The 20,956-nt window shown below is 38.6% G+C and overlaps 1 protein-coding gene across 1 annotated transcript in view; it reads left to right on the top strand.

Moving 5' to 3' along the window:
- The window catches only part of LOC124777110 (calcium permeable stress-gated cation channel 1), a 161,358-nt gene that overhangs the window by 60,810 nt on the left and 79,592 nt on the right, over positions 1-20,956 (top strand). Inside the window, exons 5-6 of the mRNA XM_047252395.1 lie at positions 530-664; positions 12,967-13,158. Of these exons, the coding sequence (XP_047108351.1) occupies positions 530-664; positions 12,967-13,158 (327 nt within the window). The remainder of the gene's footprint in view (positions 1-529; positions 665-12,966; positions 13,159-20,956) is intronic.

Genomic DNA, 20,956 nt, shown 5'->3' with positions numbered 1-20,956 from the left:
CTTGTCCACCGCTATGATAAGTGCCTCAATGTGCTTTGTGACTATGTGAAAAAGTAGTATGTCAGTCGCTCTTTCAGATGTATATAATAAAATGTATTTCATGTACTTAGTTTTTTTTAGTGCCAAAACGTTTCCTACTTTATGAATAGCCTTTGTATTTGTTGACAACCTTGTTCACTATTCAGGTGTATCTGAATTATGTTGCTCTTCCTGCCTCCACTCCATCACCCACCCTTTCTCACTCTGCTATTTCTCTTTTTATAAAATTATTAAATCCAGATTTCCTGTGTCATCTTATTTTCTATAAACATCTCTGACATAAAGGAAAAAATTGACTTTTTTATTTTGAATGCATTTTATGTCACAACCTCATTAGACTATTGTTTTATTCTAATTTATTCATTTATTTTGCAAAATTTGACTCTCCCTTTGTGTAATTTTGTCTGCTGTTTAGTTCACTGTTTATATTTACCATCACCACATTGTGTTTTAACTGACATGATTTTATTAAAAAAGCTTTCCTTCACAGATGGACTCAGCTCTTCTATGCAAGGACGGATGAGATGAACACATCCACTGAAGCTGATTCTCTTGCATCATTAGATTCGAGTGTTTTAATAGACAAAGGATTTTGTTCATGGTTCACTGCTTTATTTAGATTGAAGTAAGTACCAGCTAAAAACAGATAAATTATTTAAAATACAAAATAACTGTTCATGACATCACACAATTTCAGCCTCGCATTTTAAGATGCTAGTGCAACCCAACTTATGAAGACAAATGTGGATTATTTTCTATGGTCTTGGAACTAGGATAATGCAACTTCATTTTAGTGAATGTCATCTTAAAAAAGAAATATTTTTTTAATGCAAACTGATAAAGATTTGATGGTTTCTCAGGTCTCCAGCCGGGAAAGCCTACAGTGATAAAGATTTGATTATAATATTAGAAATGATGTCCTTTGCCTTTCCTTGGTTAGCTAGAGTCTTAGTTGGAAGCGTAGTATGGCACACTTAGCTATGTCTGGTAGTATCACATTTCTCTGTGGTGCTATTTTTATTGTTGTTATTACTATTATTAATATTTTTAGTTATACACATTCAGTGTATAACAGATAAATGCTTAAATTTGACAACCAGATCATAGTACTTGCTGTCTTCATGCAAGTCTTTCAGACTGCCTTTAAAAGCATGGAGTGGGGAGTGTAAAAAATGTTGTATTTCTTTTCCTTTGCATCGCACCCACATGCAGCACTTTCATGATAACCCTACTTCTTACAGATTTGGTTACATTTCCCTTTGTCCTCTTTTGGATGTGGTAGATTCTGAACCATCCACAAAAATGATGGTCAAACCCTGGGTTTCGAATCAGATGGGTCTTCTCAGTGACATCAAATATCTGTGTGACTTGAAGACAGATACAAGGTAGCTTGCACAACTTGAGGCATATAGATGGTGAATTCTGGAAAGTGCTCTTCAGATCTAAGTTCTTGTGGGACTTTTGTCTTCTTAAGGATTTGCATCTCAGTAGCTTTTCTTCTGAGTTTGGGAAGAGCAGTATTGGACAGACCAGGCAGTCACTGTATGGGAATAGGTCTAACAGTGCCAATAATGGTCACCATGGCCTCCTTCAGTTCCCACATCTATCTTAATCATTAATGAGAACCACCTCCACTGTATTTGTTACACGTTTATTATGTTATGGGTGGTGTCTTTTCTTTGGACACCTCCAGGTTGCCTGCAGTTAAACACACAGGAAATTAGGTTAAGCTGCAGTGTTTTAATGAATAAAATAGGAGACTCACACTGATAACAATCTTAGACTAAATCCTCACCAAGTTGGGCTGAAGTTGAGACATAGACAGTTTAGTTGTTATATGTAATGTTAAAGATAACATCCAAGAATGCTGATCATAAACATTGTGCTAATGGCTTGGTGGAAGTATGGTGAGCCAATGTGGCATACTGTGTACAGTAAAGTGTACCCCAACAGAGGTAAACAAGTAAATATAGTACTTGGCTTCTTTAGAGTGTGACAGTCGAGTGTGCAATTGTTACAAGCAATGACTAAACCTAAAGTGCAGAATTAATATTAGAGTGCGTAATTAATGCAAACTATTGAAAGGTAGAACCAAACAAAAGTTAACTACACAATTAAGTACAGTAATAATGGAACAAGTGACAATACTTACACCAAATCGCACTGTCATTTGACGGTTATAACAGTAAGTGAATAAATAGACAGTTACACGATAATTGTGTAAATTATATCTGGAATAATTTTGGCCTCAAAGAGTGATCATAAGTTATTGGTAATGCTGTTGCAAGGGCTGTGTGTGTTTTTAAAAATGTAAGAGCTAGAGGAACTAAATTGATGGTTATCATATTCTGGTAATAAAATTAAAAGTTAGCTAAAATTATTTACATTGGAAGAGAATGTAAACAAGTGGTTACACAAAGCTGTATCCTTGTTAGGTTGATAAATTCATTTGAGTTACTATACAACTGATTGTGAAGTAATCACAAATAGTAAAACAGAACCAATAATTGTGATCATGCAAGGTCATCATGACTGCAGGATAAAACCAGTTACCACTAGTAACATCTTGTCATTGAGTGTGTAAAAGAATTGAGAGTAGCCGAACAGGGTAGTTTTTTGTGTGTTACTAACAACACGTCTATACAATAAAGGGGTAGACAGCAAAGCTATACATGGTTGCACTGATGTAGATATATAAAAACAGTGAACAACCAGTTGCACCTATGAATTAATTGCACACACAGGGACTGTGAGCAATTGACTGTGAGCAATGAATAAAAGCTATTACAGGAAAACATGTTGTCATTGAACGTGTGGAGTGGCAAAATAAACTGGGTAGCTTGTCATATATTGTCAGTTAAAGTCTAGCTATATTTAACTTTGTAAAACTCTGTTTGAACAAGCCTAGTAAGACCCAGTGATACCGACCAACCATCGTGTCATCCTCTGCCAATAGGCATACTGGATGCAGTTAAGGAGGGGCATGTGGTCAGCTCATTGCTCTCCTGGTGTCTGTTTTCATGAACAGAGCCACTACTTCTCAGTCAAATATCTCCTCAAATGACCTCACAAGGCCTGGGTGCACCCTGCTTGTCAGCAGTGCTCTGCAGACATGGATGGTGATCCATTAAAGTTCTAGCTAAGCCCAGTGGCACTTAACTTCAGTGATCAGACTGGAACCAGTGTCACTAACAGAGCAGGGCCATTGGCCTTGAACTTGCTACTATTATGCAAAAGTACGGAACTGATAAAGAATAAAAGCTACTTCATAATTAATCCAAACAATTGAAACCACCTTGTTCAGCTATTTTCAGTTTTTTATACATTTTGTGACAAGATGTTATTTGTGGTAATGGCTTTTATTCTATGGTCATGATCGCTATGTTTGATCAGTTAATGGTCCTGTTGTACTATATGTAATTACTTTACCAATCAGTTGTGTAATAATTTGTATGGTGTTATCAACCTAATGATGTAGCTCTGTGTAACCACTGCTTTATGATCTCTTCCATTGTAAATAATTTTAGCTAACTTAAAACACCTCACTTGTAATTTTATTAACAGTGTACCACAACCATCAGCTTGGTTGCCTTAGCTTTTCTATGTTCTTAAATGGCAGCCCATCTCTTGTAGTGACATTACTAATAACTTATGATCATTCTGAGAGATGAAAATTATCATTCCAGATATATTTTACATAATTATTCTGCATCTGTATATTTATTAACTTACTGTCGTAGTTGTCAAATGATGATACAATTTAGTGCAAGTACTGTTGCCTGTTCCATTGTTATTGTGCATAATTGTACTGTTAACATTTACTCAGTTGTACTTTCCAATTGTTTGCATTAATCGTGCACTCTATAAAATTGGTACTGTGCTTAAGGTTTAATCATTGCTTGTAGCAGTTACAATTGCATGGCCAATTGTTGCACTCAACAGAGGTCAAATACTATGTTTACATGTATACCTCTGTCAGGAAGCAGCCCTCTCTTGGCAGTTTACTGTATGCAGCATGCCATATTGGCTCACCATACATCCACCAAGCCATATAGGCAGAATGTTTACGATCAGAGTTCTTGGATGTTGTCTTTAACATGACACACAAGAACCAGACTATCTATGTGCTGATTTCAGCACAACTAGGCAAGCATTTATTATAAGTTTATCAGTGTGTTCCCCGATTTTATTCTTTAAAATACTGTTGCTTTAGCCTAGGTTCCTGTTCTGTTTAACTCCAGGCAACATGAAGGTGTTCAAAGAAACAAAATTGGTTGTAGCACAATAAATGTGTAATAATACAGTTAAGGTGGTTTTCATTATAATTGTCAGCCGTGGGCTTATCGTGATCAAGATTACACCTTAGTTGTATGTGTGCTGTTATCTGATGCCAGGGGACAAAATGCTTATTGAAGATCATTGACTCCAGAATTAGTTGATCACTTTATTTTGCCAAAACAAAAAATAGCCACAGGAACTAAGGCTAGATTCACAAGGCTCTGGTGTATTTCTCACATGGAAGACCATTAAGCTTAAGAAATGCTTTTGTACAGTTTCCACCAAGACAACAGGCATTTGTACTTGCACCATGTTATTTGAACTGAACTGTGAGAATGATAGTGTTTACTACACATCTTTTGTGACAAGAAACTGCAGAAAACTGAAGTATAATGATCATTCACATATTCCATAAGTATCTCATTTTTAATTTAATGATTTGCAGTATATTTTCACAGTTACAAATATGATGAAAGATCATGTTGCTTGTAACAAATTAAGTGAATGATACAATCTTATTGTTGGGCATAAGGATTATAATACACAGTGAAAACATACGTAAACAAATAAGTTAGATGTAAATGACGAGCAGAAGTTGGATGAATATAGGTGCAGAATTTCTTTGTCTTAAGAAGCACACTATTTTATTTATAAGAAAAGTCATCAAAAACTTGTCATTTTTAGCTTGGAGAAATTTATTTCTAAAATAAAATATGGAACATTGCTGGTGTAATGAAGACATTTGGATAAAGTGCACATCCTGCAAAAACGGATGCCACCACATCAAAAATGAGCAATGTATGAATAACCAAAGAATCGTTAACCTCTTATCATATTGATCTTGTTTCAGATTATCTTCCAAAAAATATTTTTTGATAATGGAAAACATCCTATAGTTTATGCCCTTACATACAGACATATAAAGATAGCTTTCAAAGCTCAGAATAAAGAGTTACAAAATTTTATAGGTCACCAGTAATAAAATCCCAGGTATACTCATGCACTGAACTTTGATGAAAATATCGTGAAACTTGAAGTCATTTTTTAGTTTTTGTATAGCTATAAAGTCTAACCATGTATTTCACTCACTTTCTGAGGCGCTAAATTCAATGATGAACTCAGGATCACTACCATAGTTTACGGACTATGAGATGCACTTTTTTCTGCAAAAAATTGCCTCCAAAATTTGGGTGCATCTTACAGTTGAAATTAATATAAAAATGTCTGGTGTTTGATTTAAAATTCCTGCAGCTCACCCTTGCAGCCTGCCATCACAAACACTGAACACTTATTTGTGTTATCAGTAACAGCACAATATTTTTGTTAGTAGCTAGTTTCGTAATGGAAAAAATGGTATTGACACGATGTCAGCTATAAACTGAAAGTAATAGCATATGCAGAACAACATGGAAACAGAGCAGCTGAGCAGTATTTTGACCCACCACCAACAGGAAAAAAGCATTCGCAATTGGCAGGCTACTAAAGAACTGAAAAAAGGGGGGAATATTAAATGTGCAAATTGAGGACTGAATGCAAAATGGCCAAAACTATAAGATGATATATTGAAATAGATTAAAGGACACCATCAAAGTGGCATTGGAATTAATACAAAAATGTTTCAAATACATGCTCATAAGCTAGTGCTACAGTGGAACTTAGCAGACTTAAAGAATGGAGTTGGTTGATCCTATAAGTTTATGAAGCATTGTGGACTTAGCATGCAAACCAAAATCGAAATAACTCAAATGCCACAAGAGTATGAAGAGAAATTATCATTCCATCACTTTATTATTCACCATCGAAAGAAAACCATTGTGGAACTAAGCCAAAATAGAATTTGGATGAAACTCCTCTGACATTTGATGTGCTGAGTAACAAAGCTGTTGCCATGAAAGGTGCGAAAACTATAACTATAAAAACAAGTGAACATGAAAAATACATTACACTGTTGTCCTTTCATGTTGTTCTGATGGTATTAACTTAACACAATGATCATTTCTGAGCATAAAACAATGCCAAAACATCCTGAAATACTGCCAGGTGGCAGTGTTCACATACATGACAAGTGTTGGATGGGCAAGGCTGGTATGAAATTATTGATTAACAGTGTGTGCTTTATTGAAGAAGAGTTCTCTTCTTGTGCTAGATTAGTTCAGTAGTTATTTGAAAAAATTATGTGAAAGAGAAACTGAGACAGGAAAATAAAGACCTTGCTATTAATCTAGGAGGACTTACTTCTCAATTGCAACCCCTTGGTGTCTCAATAATTAACCATTGAAAGCGTATGTGAGGGACGAATGGAACAAATTTACGATGAATGAAACCAAGATGAATTCATGACGAATGAAGCTTTAAAACAATCTAGAATCAACCAAGAATGTCAGTAGATAAAACAGTCATGGTCTAGAGTGAGAGAAGACATTTTTGTTAAATCTTCCAAAAAGTGCAACGTAAATAATGTTCTCAAAGGCAGTGAAGACCATCTCGTATATGAAGAGCAAATTGACAAAGAAGAAGATTTTCAGGGATTTTAAAGCTCAGTTCAGTTTCATAAACTAAGAATTTGTCTAGTCTCACTTTGCAATCTAATAATAAAAATATTTTTTTTTAAATTGCTTAAAAATTAAGGCAGTCTCATAGTCTGTAGTGTTATAGTCCATAAAATACAGAACTTTTTGAAAGTATTGCCTAAACAGTAATGCAGGAAAGAGGCTGAAAGCATGTGTTTTGTTGTCGAGTATCCAAAGCTGCACATGGTAAAGATGATATCCAGTGGCAACCACCTGAACAGAGTCCCAAGGCTGGCTAACAGTTCTCTAAGATCCTGTCAGATTGCTACCTGCCTGCAGCAACCTATGACTGACTATTTCTGCTGCCCGCCTGCAGCTTCACAATGACAAACATGCCTGCTGTTTCCCTATCCATCTCCGACTTCTACTATCTTCAGTTACTCACTCTGAGTGCCCCCAGAGCATCTGGCTCCAGAGTTTTGTTCATATTTCCTCTCTGACCCCTCTGTCTACTGCCATGGCATAATGTCAGATCTCTTGCCACCTTATTGGCTCTGCTTATGCACTTCTTCAGAGGCTGGGTGGGGAGAAATAGGTGCCTTGCTTAATATGGTCACACTCTGCATCCTAAGCCCTTTATTGACTTCTCATGACATAGCTTTGTCCCCACCAAAGGCCTTTTCTCTGTCTCCCATGCATCCTACTGTCCTGTGTCTAATAAGGAGTGCTGGTCTCACCATTATACTGTCATATGTGGATTGGATGTTGCCTCCATGCCTATGAATAGACCACTGTCTAGTAATGCCCTGTGGATTCTGTATGCTTATAGCTTATTTCAGTTGTTTCTGGCTGATACACTGGCATCTAGTTGATCACCCACCGCTCTTCTGCATTAATTCCCGGTGGCTTTTGTGGCAACCCCATAGAATTTCTTTCTTACTTTGTTAATAGGAGACTTCGCTTTTTCCTGTGGACACAACAAATACATATGCGTTAGGACGTGGTATCCCTATCACTATGTATGTCCATGATATATTCCTCATCATAGGGTATTTTTCATTGCTTGCATGTTCTACCTGTGGCTGTCAGTGATCATAGTGCCATTACAAAGTGGTGCACACTGTTCTGGCATGTTGTTGAGACACATTCTTCTTTTTTTACCCGTGATAATGAACCCTATGGTGCTGATGTACACATCTGTGGACAGCTATTAATATCACCTCTTCTTTGTTGTTTTCAATCAATCCTCAGGCTGCAAATCCACAGAGCTCACCCAAGTAAACACTCCCAACTAATAGCGTGCCCTGAGTGCATTTTTAGCCTCAGGGCTGATTGAAAATGCCAAACAAAAGACATTAACATCTGTCCACTTTATGGTAAACTGTGACACAGGGTTTGTAATATTACTTAAAATCCAGATGCGAAATTTTAGCTGCTGATGCATTCTGGAAGAGAACATAAAAAAAACCCATGAAAACAGTTTCATGGCTTCACAAATGCAACTGAGAGAGAGGTATCTTCGGTGACACAAGCTGCTATTATGGGAAGCATAGCATGCTGTTTTCCAAAGAAAATCATGATGTAAACCCATCGTAGTCTGAAAAAATTCTTGCTCAGGTATAAAAAATCCTGTCTCATTATTAGCTGTATGTCAAATTTACTCTGACAAAGTAAAAGCTGTCCATAGACTACACAAATTTTGAGTGCATAATAATATGTAAGTTTATGAAGTTGAGTAATATATCTCATACATAAGCATACAGGTAGATACTAGCTCCAATAGCACTTTTTTCCAGGTTATAACTCAGTTTCTACAACTCTGCGTAGTTCACTAATTATGGGGAAAAACAGGAACAGGACATATCAACATGTCACATGAAACTCTTTATTACATGAAAAGTTCTTCATTGTTGATACACTATGTGATCAAAAGTATCCAGACACCTGGCTGGAAATGACTTAAAAGTTTGTGGCACCCTCCATCGGTAATGCTGGAATTCAATATGGTGTTGGCCCACACTTAGCCTTGATGGCAGCGCATTTTTCACGGAGTACTGCACTGAGGAGAGGTATTGATGTCGGTCGGTGAGGCCTTGGTATGAAGTCGGTGATCCAAAACATCCCAAAGGTGTTCTGTAGGATTCAAGTCAGGACTCTGTGCAGGAAAGTCCATTACAGGTATATTATCATCGTGTAACCACTCCGCTGCAAGCTGTGCATTATGAACAGGTGCTCGATCGTGTTGAAAGATGCAATCGCCATCCCTGTACTGCTCTTCAACAGTGGGAAGCAAGAAAGTGCTTTAAACATCAATGTAGGCCTGTACTATGATAGTGTCATGCAAAACAAGCCCCCTCCATGAAAAACACCACCACACCAAACCACCTCTGAAATTTACTGTTGGCACGACACCCTCTGGCAGATGATGTTCACCGGGCATTCGTCATACACACACCCTTCCATTGGATCATCGCATTGTGTACCATGATTCATCACTAAACACAATGTTTTTCCACTGTACAGTCATCCAATGTTTACGCTCCTTACACCAAGCAAGGTGTCATTTGGCATTTACCAGTGTGATGTGTGAGTTATGAGCAGCTGCTCGACCATGAAATCAAAGTTTTCTCACCGCCCGCCTAACTGTCATAGTACTTGCACTGGTTCCTGATGCAGTTTGGAATTCCTGTGTGATGGTCTGGATAGATGTCTGCCTATTACACATTATGACCTTCAACTGTCGGCAGTCTGTCAGTCAACAGACGAGGTCAGCCTGTATGGTTTTGTGCTGCACATGTCCCTTCACGTTTCCACTTTACTTATACACGGAAACAGTGGATCTAGGTATGTTTAGGAGTGTGTAAATCTCGCATACAGACGTAAGACACAAGTGACACCCAATCACGTTCAAGGTCCGCGAGTTCCGCAGAACGCCCCATTCTGCTCTCTCACGATGCCTAATGACTATTGAGATTGCTGGTATGGAGTACCTATGGTGGCAGCACAATGCATGTAATATGAAAAACGTATGTTTTTGGTAGTGTCCAGATACTTTCGATTACATAGTGTACATGTACATTCATCACACTATCGTTGCAGTAAATCCTAAATCTATTGGTGTATCCCTGGAACATTGGGTACACTTCCAATCTTGCACAGTATAGGCACAAGACTCTGCATTTTGTACACAAGAACCTTTAAGTGCTCCCAACAAATAAGTTTCGTGAGCTTATATTCAGTGAACGTTTAGGCTGAGGGTTGTTCCATCTTACTATTATCTGTCCATCACATAATCTTTTATATAGAATCCAATGACCATTTAAACTATAATGAAGAGGAGCACCATTATGTATGAAGCGCTGGTTTCATTGCAGTGATAAAAACTGATATTATAGCAGATCAGAGGGAGTATTCTCTAAGAAAGCAGAGTAAGTGTGTTTGTTGGGCATTGATAGAACAACATGAGGCCTTAATCATACAGTGTTGGCTCAAATAAAATCTTTACAATATGTTTCAGAACTTCATGAGAATTCATGTTTGATAATAGCAGCTGATGAAAATTTATACTCTCATAAAATTTAAATGTCTTAATCTTTGGACAATGTAAATACACTAAAACAGTTGTTGACACATCGATGAATAAACCGTGCAGGAAAATCAGATGCTCATAATGCCGGCACACACTGTGAATGGCATGAATGTAGCAGGCTATCATTTACATGAAATAATGACATATCAGTGTTTCTTGTTGCAGCTACTTGTTTTATGCTGACACTGGGATAATCATTAGACTGAATGAAGAACTGACTACTCAGGTTGTGACATCCTTGTTCTGTGGTTCCCCAGTTCAAAGTAATAGACTTCAATTTCTTATGCTGCTTAAGATGATGACCAGTTTCTTGCAGGTCACATTTGTTCTGAAAATACACTCCTGGAAATGGAAAAAAGAACACATTGACACCGGTGTGTCAGACCCACCATACTTGCTCCGGACACTGCGAGAGGGCTGTACAGGCAATGATCACACGCACGGCACAGCGGACACGCCAGGAACCGCGGTGTTGGCCGTCGAATGGCGCTAGCTGCGCAGCATTTGTGCACCGCCGCCGTCAGTGTCAGCCAGTTTGCCGTGGCATACGGAGCTCCATCGCAGTCTTTAACACTGGTAGCATGCCGCGACAGCGTGGACGTGAACCGTATGTGCAGTTGACGGACTTTGAGCAAGGGCGTATAGTGGGCATGCGGGAGGCCGGGTGGACGTACCGCCGAATTGCTCAACACGTGGGGCGTGAGGTCTCCACAGTACATCGATGTTGTCGCCAGTGGTCGGCGGAAGGTGCACGTGCCCGTCGACCTGGGACCGGACCGCAGCGACGCACGGATGCACGCCAAGACCGTAGGATCCTACGCAGTGCCGTAGGGGACCGCACCACCACTTCCCAGCAAATTAGGGACACTGTTGCTCCTGGGGTATCGGCGAGGACCATTCACAACCGTCTCCATGAAGCTGGGCTACGGTCCCGCACACCGTTAGGCCGTCTTCCGCTCACGCCCCAGCATCGTGCAGCCCGCCCCCAGTGGTGTCGCGACAGGCGTGAATGGAGGGACGAATGGAGACGTGTCGTCTTCAGCGATGAGTCGCTTCTGCCTTGGTGCCAATGATGGTCGTATGCGTGTTTGGCGCCGTGCAGGTGAGCGCCACAATCACGACTGCATATGACCGAGGCACACAGGGCCAACACCCGGCATCATGGTGTGGGGAGCGATCTCCTACATTGGCCATACACCACTGGTGATCGTCGAGGGGACACTGAATAGTGCACGGTACATCCAAACCGTCATCGAACCCATCGTTCTACCATTCCTAGACCGGCAAGGGAACTTGCTGTTCCAACAGGACAATGCACGTCCACATGTATCCCGTGCCACCCAACGTGCTCTAGAAGGTGTAAGTCAACTACCCTGGCCAGCAAGATCTCCGGATCTGTCCCCCATTGAGCATGTTTGGGACTGGATGAAGCGTCGTCTCACGTGGTCTGCACGTCCAGCACGAACGCTGGTCCAACTGAGGCACCAGGTGGAAATGGCATGGCAAGCCGTTTCACAGGACTACATCCAGCATCTCTACGATCTCCTCCATGGGAGAATAGCAGCCTGCATTGCTGCGAAAGGTGGATATACACTGTACTAGTGCCGACATTGTGCATGCTCTGTTGCCTGTGTCTATGTGCCTGTGGTTCTGTCAGTGTGATCATGTGATGTATCTGACCCCAGGAATGTGTCAATAAAGTTTCCCCTTTCTGGGACAATGAATTCACGGTGTTCTTATTTCAATTTCCAGGAGTGTATTTTCTGATAAAATCTGAGTGCCATGGCCACTGTTGTATGATAATCAATATACGAAATGGCTATTTGCTAACTCTGCATTTGTGTACACTTACATTGCACTGTAGTGGAAATAGTCCTCAATGAATGGTGTTAAACAGTTGTGTGTTCAAGACTGTAATGATCACTTAAATAACTGACGCTACATTTAGGTAAAGGAATGAAGTGAGGTGCATGCCAGCTTTGCTGAAACTGAACACACAACACTGAAGCTGAATCTAAGAATTACAACTTTATCAGATGTAACCAATACGACATTTTTAGTACTTCATGTAAGAAAGTATTTCATATGGTATTCGGGTATGTTCTGTTTCTGCGTGTTTCCCCAAGACTAATGTACTATGAAGAATTATAGAAAATGAAATTGTGGACACGAAACATTTGCAAAGCAGTGTCCATATAATGTACTGCCTTCTTTTGTGTGTAAGGTAGGTGTTCTGAATGTTTGGTTGTACCTTTTTGTTACACTCTGTGTAGTGGACATATGATAATGTTTTGTGAATGTTATGTAAGGAATATTTAACAAAATAATGCTCCTGTGTTTGCATATAGTTTAAACTCTAAGTTGGTACCTGTATTTATACAAGTTTATTTGCCATTCCTTTTCCAGTAATTTCTGTTTAACCACTCATTTGGGCATGTCTTGTCTCAAGTAGTGGAAATATAGCTTTGTGTTCATTGTCCCTATTAATGTTTTTAAGTCATTTGCATTTTTTGAAGTGTTGTTTCATAATGGTGTTGTTTGTTTTTGCAGGGACGAAAACATCTTGCAAAAATGTGGGCCAGATGCAGTGCAATATTTGTCATTTCAGCGCCACATAATATTCTATTTGTCAGTGGTTATGGTCATATCCTTAGCTGTCGTGCTTCCAGTAAATTTCCAAGGAAATTTGGGAGGAGATGAAGAAACATTTGGCCATACAACTCTCTCAAACCTTGATCCAAGGTTCGCATAAAAATCCTACAATACAAAATGCTAAGATTTAATGTATATTTTAAATCAAAGATAAGTGTGAGGTAATTTAAAGCACTGTCAAAGAAATAGCGATGGGTGGTTGCCATTGTCCTTTTTCTGTATGGTGCAAATAACTTTTCAGTACCCCCTGGACTTCTTAACAGTCTTAGCTGAATGTACTGTCAGATTTTTCCAAGTAAATTTAGCATACACTTATTCCCAGAAGGCTGTAACATGCCAATATCCTAGACTTGACAGAGGTTGGTACATAGGATATGAACAGTGGTATGACTTTTTTAAATGGCACCCTGTAATTTTTATTCAGTAATTCATTTCCTTTCCTAAAGACCTATTCAGAAATGTATTTCAGTGTAACATTCACTGAAACACAATGTTATTAATTAAATAACACATCATTGACTTTGAGCCTGGGATCACAAACTTGTCCACTTGCTGGAGTTTTCAGAAAACAAAAGAAAACCAAGTAAAAACATAACACAAAATTGACTTTGACTCTCCTGTACCACTGCCCAGGAGAAAAACATTCAAAGGTGCTCAGAGTGGTGACCTTGGACACTGATACAAGGGTGCACTCGTTGAATGAAAGAATTATTTACTGCTTCCAGTGTTGCCTGCTGAAGAGAATTACAAGTAAGCATGATACGTTCTTGCATGTTCTCTGGAGTTGTTGGGATATCACAGTAGACAATGTCTTCAATGCATCCCCAAGGAAAAAAGTCCAGAGGATTTAAATGAGGAGACCTAGCAGGCCAAGTAACTGTTCCTCGTTGACCAATCCATTCGGCAGGATACCTCCGGTTCAGAACACGATGTGCACACAAGGCATTATGTGCTAAACATCCATCGTGTTGATACCACATAAGCATTCTTGTTCTTAGTGACACTTCATCCAGAAGAGGAGGAAGAATTCGTCTGAGGAAGTTGGCATAAGCTGTGCCGTTTAGACTATCATTGATGAAATAAGGGCCAATAATTGTAGAACCAAGCATCCCACACCAGACATTAACTCTCCATTGACACTGATGTTCCACCTGTGTAAGCCATCGTGGGTTGTTGCTGGACCAATAATGCGTGTTCCTTGTATTTATCTGTCCTTTGAGAAGGAGCATTAGTTTGTAAATAGAACATTGGAGAAGTAGTTCGGGTTGGCCAGGATTTGCTGCTGTGCCCACTGACAGAATTGTACACGATTCTGGAAATCATTTGCATACAATTTTTGATGTAGGTGTACATGGTACGGACAAAGCCAGTGACATGTAAGAATACAGTGTACACTGGTTTTAGGAATGCCAATCTCGTGTTCAAGCTGTCGTGTGCTCACATGTGGATTCGTAGCAATGGAAGCGAGAAACAGTTACTTCGGCAATTTCATCATTGCGATTGCTATGATGATTGCATTGTCATGGGTTGAAACCTCCCATTTCCTGAAGCGTTGCAACAAGACGAGAAAACATCTGTCGGGAAGGTGGATTCTTGTCAAGATATCGCTCTATTTACAGTTCCGTTGCCTGCGTAGCATTTCGCCTACCTTCAACAACAACAATAAAAGAAACATTATGTCAATGCAGTTTGTAGGAAGGACAGCCTTTACTCTACACAACAGTATTTACAGTATTTAAAAGGACTAAACTGTTGTACTAAATGTACCTGTACATAAGAAAAAAGTATTGCAGTTACTGTTCTGCTTACGTACATTCCCCATAGATGAGTAGCAGTTCTACTTTCTCTTCGTTGGTGTACACTCTACTCACACAACTCAGCTGATGATGGCCGACAGAATGATGCGTGTGCATTCTACTTGTGTTTACATTTGTCCTCTGTCAATGTCAGCACGTGGGTGTGTTCCATTACCCTGAGTACCTATACTAAGCGTCAATGTCAATGTTGTGTTATGTAATTAATAACATTGTATTTCAGTGATTGGTACACTGTGATACATTTTTGAGTAGGTCTTTAGGAGAGGAAATGAATTACTGAATAAAAAATACAGGGTGCCATTTAAAAATGTCATACTGCTGTTCATATCTTTGTAAAAATCAAAGCTACAACAATCATGCTGATTGATGTCCTCCTGACAGCTAAAGAACATTTGCTTGAAACATTTTGTAATTTGCATCTGGACAAACAGTTATTTATGGTGGTAAAGATAAATGGGACACCCTGTGTACATCCTTATCTATAAATATGTTATTTATTAATGTGCTAGTACTGGCTGTTACTCTAGTTGGACTGCCTACCAGTGACACTAAGTTGTAAGAGCACAGCAGGTATTAAAGTTTGTTCATTTTCTATTTTCTGTTAAAAAGTTCATATCACAGTCACCCATTACAATGAATGATTTAATTTTGCTAGACAGGTGGGACAAGAGTGGTTCAGAATGCCCCAGAAAAACATCCAGATTCTGAGCAGTTGACCTGTAAACTGACACTATCTGCATTTATATGAATGCCACACACCTCAATGTGCTGTTCAGCACAGTATTTACGTAACTCTAGAGATTTAAACACTATATTATTTCTAACAGACATTGCAGCACTACCATTTCCCATTCTAGATATACAGTAATGAGCAGCTGAACAAAAGATTTCAGTCTGCAACATGTAGATTCTGTTCTTGATATGATGTTCAGAGAAACACATAATATCAGGTTCACTTCCATATTCTTCATCTTTTACATTTATTAGCAGTTGGTCTGTTCTGTTCTCCAGACCTCTTACAATTTGATGAAATACAAAGTTTATGACTTATTCATCATTGCACTCATTTATTTGTTTGAAGCAGTTTTTCTCAGTACACTAGTTAGTTTGCTTGGGCCACTAGAGGCTCTTTTTGAATGCATGAGAGATGTTTACATGTTCTGAACTGCTTTCCTCTCATATGACTTACAAAAAAATACTGAGTTACTTTTCTGTTGTGTGTGGGATGAACTACTGCTTCTGCAACATGTGGTAATGTGTCAGATGCTCATTCTAGTATTGATAGCACTACTGCTGTTAATAATATTGGTGATGTTGCTGTTTCTTCTGCTGGTATCATTGTCCCCACACATGGAATTACATTGTTCACTTTTTTGTGCATGATTATTTCATGTTTGATTTTACATATGAAGTTCTTTCCTTCACAAATCAGGTGCATTCCATACTTGGTATGCTGGCATCTGACCAGTTTGCCTATATTGAGAACGCTGCAAATTACACATCTGTTTTATTTTAATGTTAGTTCTTTGCTCACATGCGAGAGTAATCATGTCACATCTGTGTGATATGTTGCAATGATTGTATTACCTTGTTTATTACAGTGTAAGAATGTCTTTGTTATGCTAGGCAGTCATTTGCTTCATTCTTTTTCAGTATTGTGTGCCCCTGCTATACACACCACATAACATTTTATCATGCAGATTTTTCATTGCTGCTCCTGGCTTAACAATACCTATTGCATAGCATTTTGTGCATTCTTTGAAAAGTCGTGCCACGTTTTTGCTGTGGCCACCCATTAAAAATAATATGCTACTTCCCTGTTTGTTCTGTTGTACGTTTTTGTTGATGTCTTTCACATTAGTTTCCTTAATACGTGCACAGTTTTGCAGTAGCACTGTTTGTCCTAATGTTGAATTTAGACCATGTTTAACCATTCTGTCAACACAGTTGGTTTGGAGGTTCATTTTCACTTGCTGGTATTGGTTCAGTCTCTTCACTAATACCGAGCGAGGTGGCGCAGTGGTTAGCACACTGGACTTTCATTCGGGAGGACGACGGTTCAATCCCGTCTCTGGCCATCCTAATTTAGGTTTTCCGTGATTTCCCTAAATCGTTTCAGGCAAATGCCGGGATGGTTCTTTTGAAAGGGCACAGCCGATTTCCTTCCCCAATCCTTCCCTAACCCGAGCTTGCACTCCATCTCTAATGACCTCGTTGTCAACGGGACGTTAAACACTAACCACCACCACCTCTTCACTAATGGAAAGAACATGAAATTTGTTTTTAACTGACAATTATTAAATGTTTTCAATCCACGATGATTTTTTTGTGTTCAAACTTTTGTTTCTGTATTATATTTTAGTCCACTTGTTTGAATTTTTACGTGGGGAAGAATGGACTTGTTTGCCTGACAGCTCAGTCATTTCTTTTTGAAGTTTTCACATATCACTACTCAGTGCGCTAATGATTAACTGAAGGCTAGGAATATGCTCATTTAACTTCACAATTTTGTTCCTAAAATTCGCACACACTCTACTTTTACAGTCATTATTTTCATTTTCCACGGGAACACTTTTAACACTTTCACACTTTTAACACTTTCACACTTTTAACACTTTCACACTTTTAACACTTTCACACTTTTAACACTTTCACACTTTTAACACTTTCACACTTTTAACACTTTCACACTTTTAACACTTTCACACTTTTAACACTTTCACACTTTTAACACTTTCACACTTTTAACACTTTCACACTTTTAGCACTTTCACACTTTTAGCACTTTCACACTTTTAGCACTTTCACACTTCTTTTAGCACTTTCACACTTCTTTTAGCACTTTCACACTTCTTTTAGCACTTTCACACTTCTTTTAGCACTTTCACACTTCTTTTAGCACTTTCACACTTCTTTTAGCACTTTCACACTTCTTTTAGCACTTTCACACTTCTTTTAGCACTTTCACACTTCTTTTAGCACTTTCACACTTCTTTTAGCACTTTCACACTTCTTTTAGCACTTTCACACTTCTTTTAGCACTTTCACACTTCTTTTAGCACTTTCACACTTCTTTTAGCACTTTCACACTTCTTTTAGCACTTTCACACTTCTTTTAGCACTTTCACACTTCTTTTAGCACTTTCACACTTCTTTTAGCACTTTCACACTTCTTTTAGCACTTTCACACTTCTTTTAGCACTTTCACACTTCTTTTAGCACTTTCACACTTCTTTTAGCACTTTCACACTTCTTTTAGCACTTTCACACTTCTTTTAGCACTTTCACACTTCTTTTAGCACTTTCACACTTCTTTTAGCACTTTCACACTTCTTTTAGCACTTTCACACTTCTTTTAGCACTTTCACACTTCTTTTAGCACTTTCACACTTCTTTTAGCACTTTCACACTTCTTTTAGCACTTTCACACTTCTTTTAGCACTTTCACACTTCTTTTAGCACTTTCACACTTCTTTTAGCACTTTCACACTTCTTTTAGCACTTTCACACTTCTTTTAGCACTTTCACACTTGTTTTAGCACTTTCACACTTTTCACTTGCCTGGCGCGCGCACGCACGCGCGCGCGCGCAGCGCGCGCGCGCGCGCGCACACACACACACACACACACACACACACACACACACACACACACACACACACACACACACACACACACACACACACACACACACACACACACACACACACACACACACACACACACACACACACCCCTTGGAGGTGTGGGGCAAGGACAGAATCTAAACTGCTTGGAGTATCTTAATGTGGTGCTTTTCTTTATCACACAGCAGCCACAGCTTAGCCTTAATTGTAGTCACATAGCCTCTCCTAAAATTCAGCTTAACATAATGTGAAGTTCCTATAACTGCAATGTAATGTTTGGTAGAAGGTGTGAAAATGGACTAAACCGTATGTTGTGTGTCACTAATGGACTCGTAAGGTTGCATGCAAAAAATGTGCCATATAGCACGCACGTGTGTGGGTGTGGATGAGATACATGGTGAGGGTTCAGCATCCGTATGAAGGGAAAAAAATTACAAACAGGAGTAATGGCTAACAATACAGCATGCCATATCCTATTTTTGATGAAACCACTAGGTGACACACATTCTAATGAAACCCATCAATGCAAAAACTAAAGACAATGCTTTTTGAAAAACGAGAAAATGGTTACCTCTTGCAACATTTCAACAAGACGTTTTCAGCATAGTAGACTGAAATCAGATGTGATAAAGTATGACCAACTCCACAGAAGTAAGCCCATGTGTGATTTATAAAATCATGACAGCATTTTCAGTTTGCCTGAACAGTAAGCATTAATACATTTTTCACATTCTTAAAATTATTATTAACCAGTGCTACATCTTTTAACAATATTGTGAACATTGATATTTTATTTTAAAGGCATGGAAAAATAATTTTCAAAAATTGCAAAAAGATACTGGTGTGGAGAAAAGAACGCCCCAAAAGTGTTAATTTCGTCTTTGCTTTACATAAAATATCATTTGTTCATGACGTGATGCTTTACATAAAATATCATTTGTTCATGACGTGAAAAATAAAAGTATTGATGCAACCTTCAAATTGCCAATTAAATGACAGCAGTCAAATATGAAATCATCTGCACAACTCTGGATGTAGCAACCACACAAGTTTTAATGGAGAACAGATGCAAGGTCCATAGAAAGGATTCTTGGAAAATGCAACTTATTTATGGAAAAGCTGATTCCAAACTTGTCTGACATATTTGAGTATTCGGCCACTGCCTGTTACCAGAGAGGGAGACCAGTGAAGGATGTGATAACAAACTTTGTGTGACAGAAAAACAATTACTCCAGTAAGAACTCGCCTTTATTGGCTTAGGATCTGGAAACACAAATAGTAATAATGTGAAGTTGAATGTGAAAGATCTATAACTAAGAATGATAATTATTTCACCTTACAAATGAGAAAAGAGTAATTCTAGTTTTATTTTCAGCCTGATATGAAAGGCATTTCATATCATACCAGTACCATTGTTTTAATATCTTTAACAATGAAGATGGTGGGCTTTTAGTGGATAGTTAATTGGGTTTGTGGCTCACTACGAAGTTGACAGGGTTGTTAGAAATGATTTACATATAGTATTTGGGTGATGCTCAATCACAAAAACTCACTCACTGTTGTGGTATTAGTCAGAAAGCGGCTGGTGCACTTGACTTGCATCAAATAACAGAATTAGTTAATTTTTCTTTTAGCTATGAAGTGTAACGTACATTGAAACCTGTCAGCTGACAAGAATGGCTCGTGTGTGTCTGGTGTAGAGAATATTGGTTTCAGAGAACATTGCAGTATGTTTTCTTGAAGTTTTCCTGGCACACAAAATATTCCATTGTCTTTTGCACGTGCATCCAGGACAGTGATGTTTCTTCTTCAGGTGTAACCTACAGCCATATTAAAGGTGAGTCAGTGATTAAATTAAATCAGTCACCAACTCACCTTGCAGTTGGTTATATGACCATCACCTAAACTCAAGAAGAAATACTGCTACCCCAGATGTACTCCTGAAAGATTAAATGACATGTTATGATTGTATGGTGTTACTGGCCAAGAGAGCATGTTGGAGGTTGTTAGACTGCCTATTACAAGTATTTGTATTTGGCGACCACTTTGACGCCTTGCATATAAGATGGAACTGCAGATGCAGCAGTAGATTGCTAATGATCAACACCAAATAAAATTAAATCAGTTTTTTTAAAAAAGTAGTTACAGCCAGAAATACGCAGTCAGACTGTAAGATGCCAATTGGACTGTTGAAAAAGATGTAAAAAGCTTTAACTCTTGCATGTTGATACATATAGGGGTGTTCAAAAGTAAGAATGTACTAACACTGTCTTCATTATATGTTTATAGGATTGTTCAACTAATTTTAAAATACAAGCAGTAAAATTAGTCTAAATAGAGAGGTAGATTTTTTATGATACTAGATGAGACACTGATTATCATCTGAAAAGGCATAACACAAAAGGTACAGACAGCAGCCCCAATTATATGGGGATAAAACTTTTAA

Source organism: Schistocerca piceifrons, chromosome 2 (assembly GCF_021461385.2).
Source record: "Schistocerca piceifrons isolate TAMUIC-IGC-003096 chromosome 2, iqSchPice1.1, whole genome shotgun sequence".
In the NCBI taxonomy this organism is placed as follows: domain Eukaryota; kingdom Metazoa; phylum Arthropoda; class Insecta; order Orthoptera; family Acrididae; genus Schistocerca; species Schistocerca piceifrons.
This window is presented reverse-complemented; position numbering and strand designations above follow the sequence as displayed.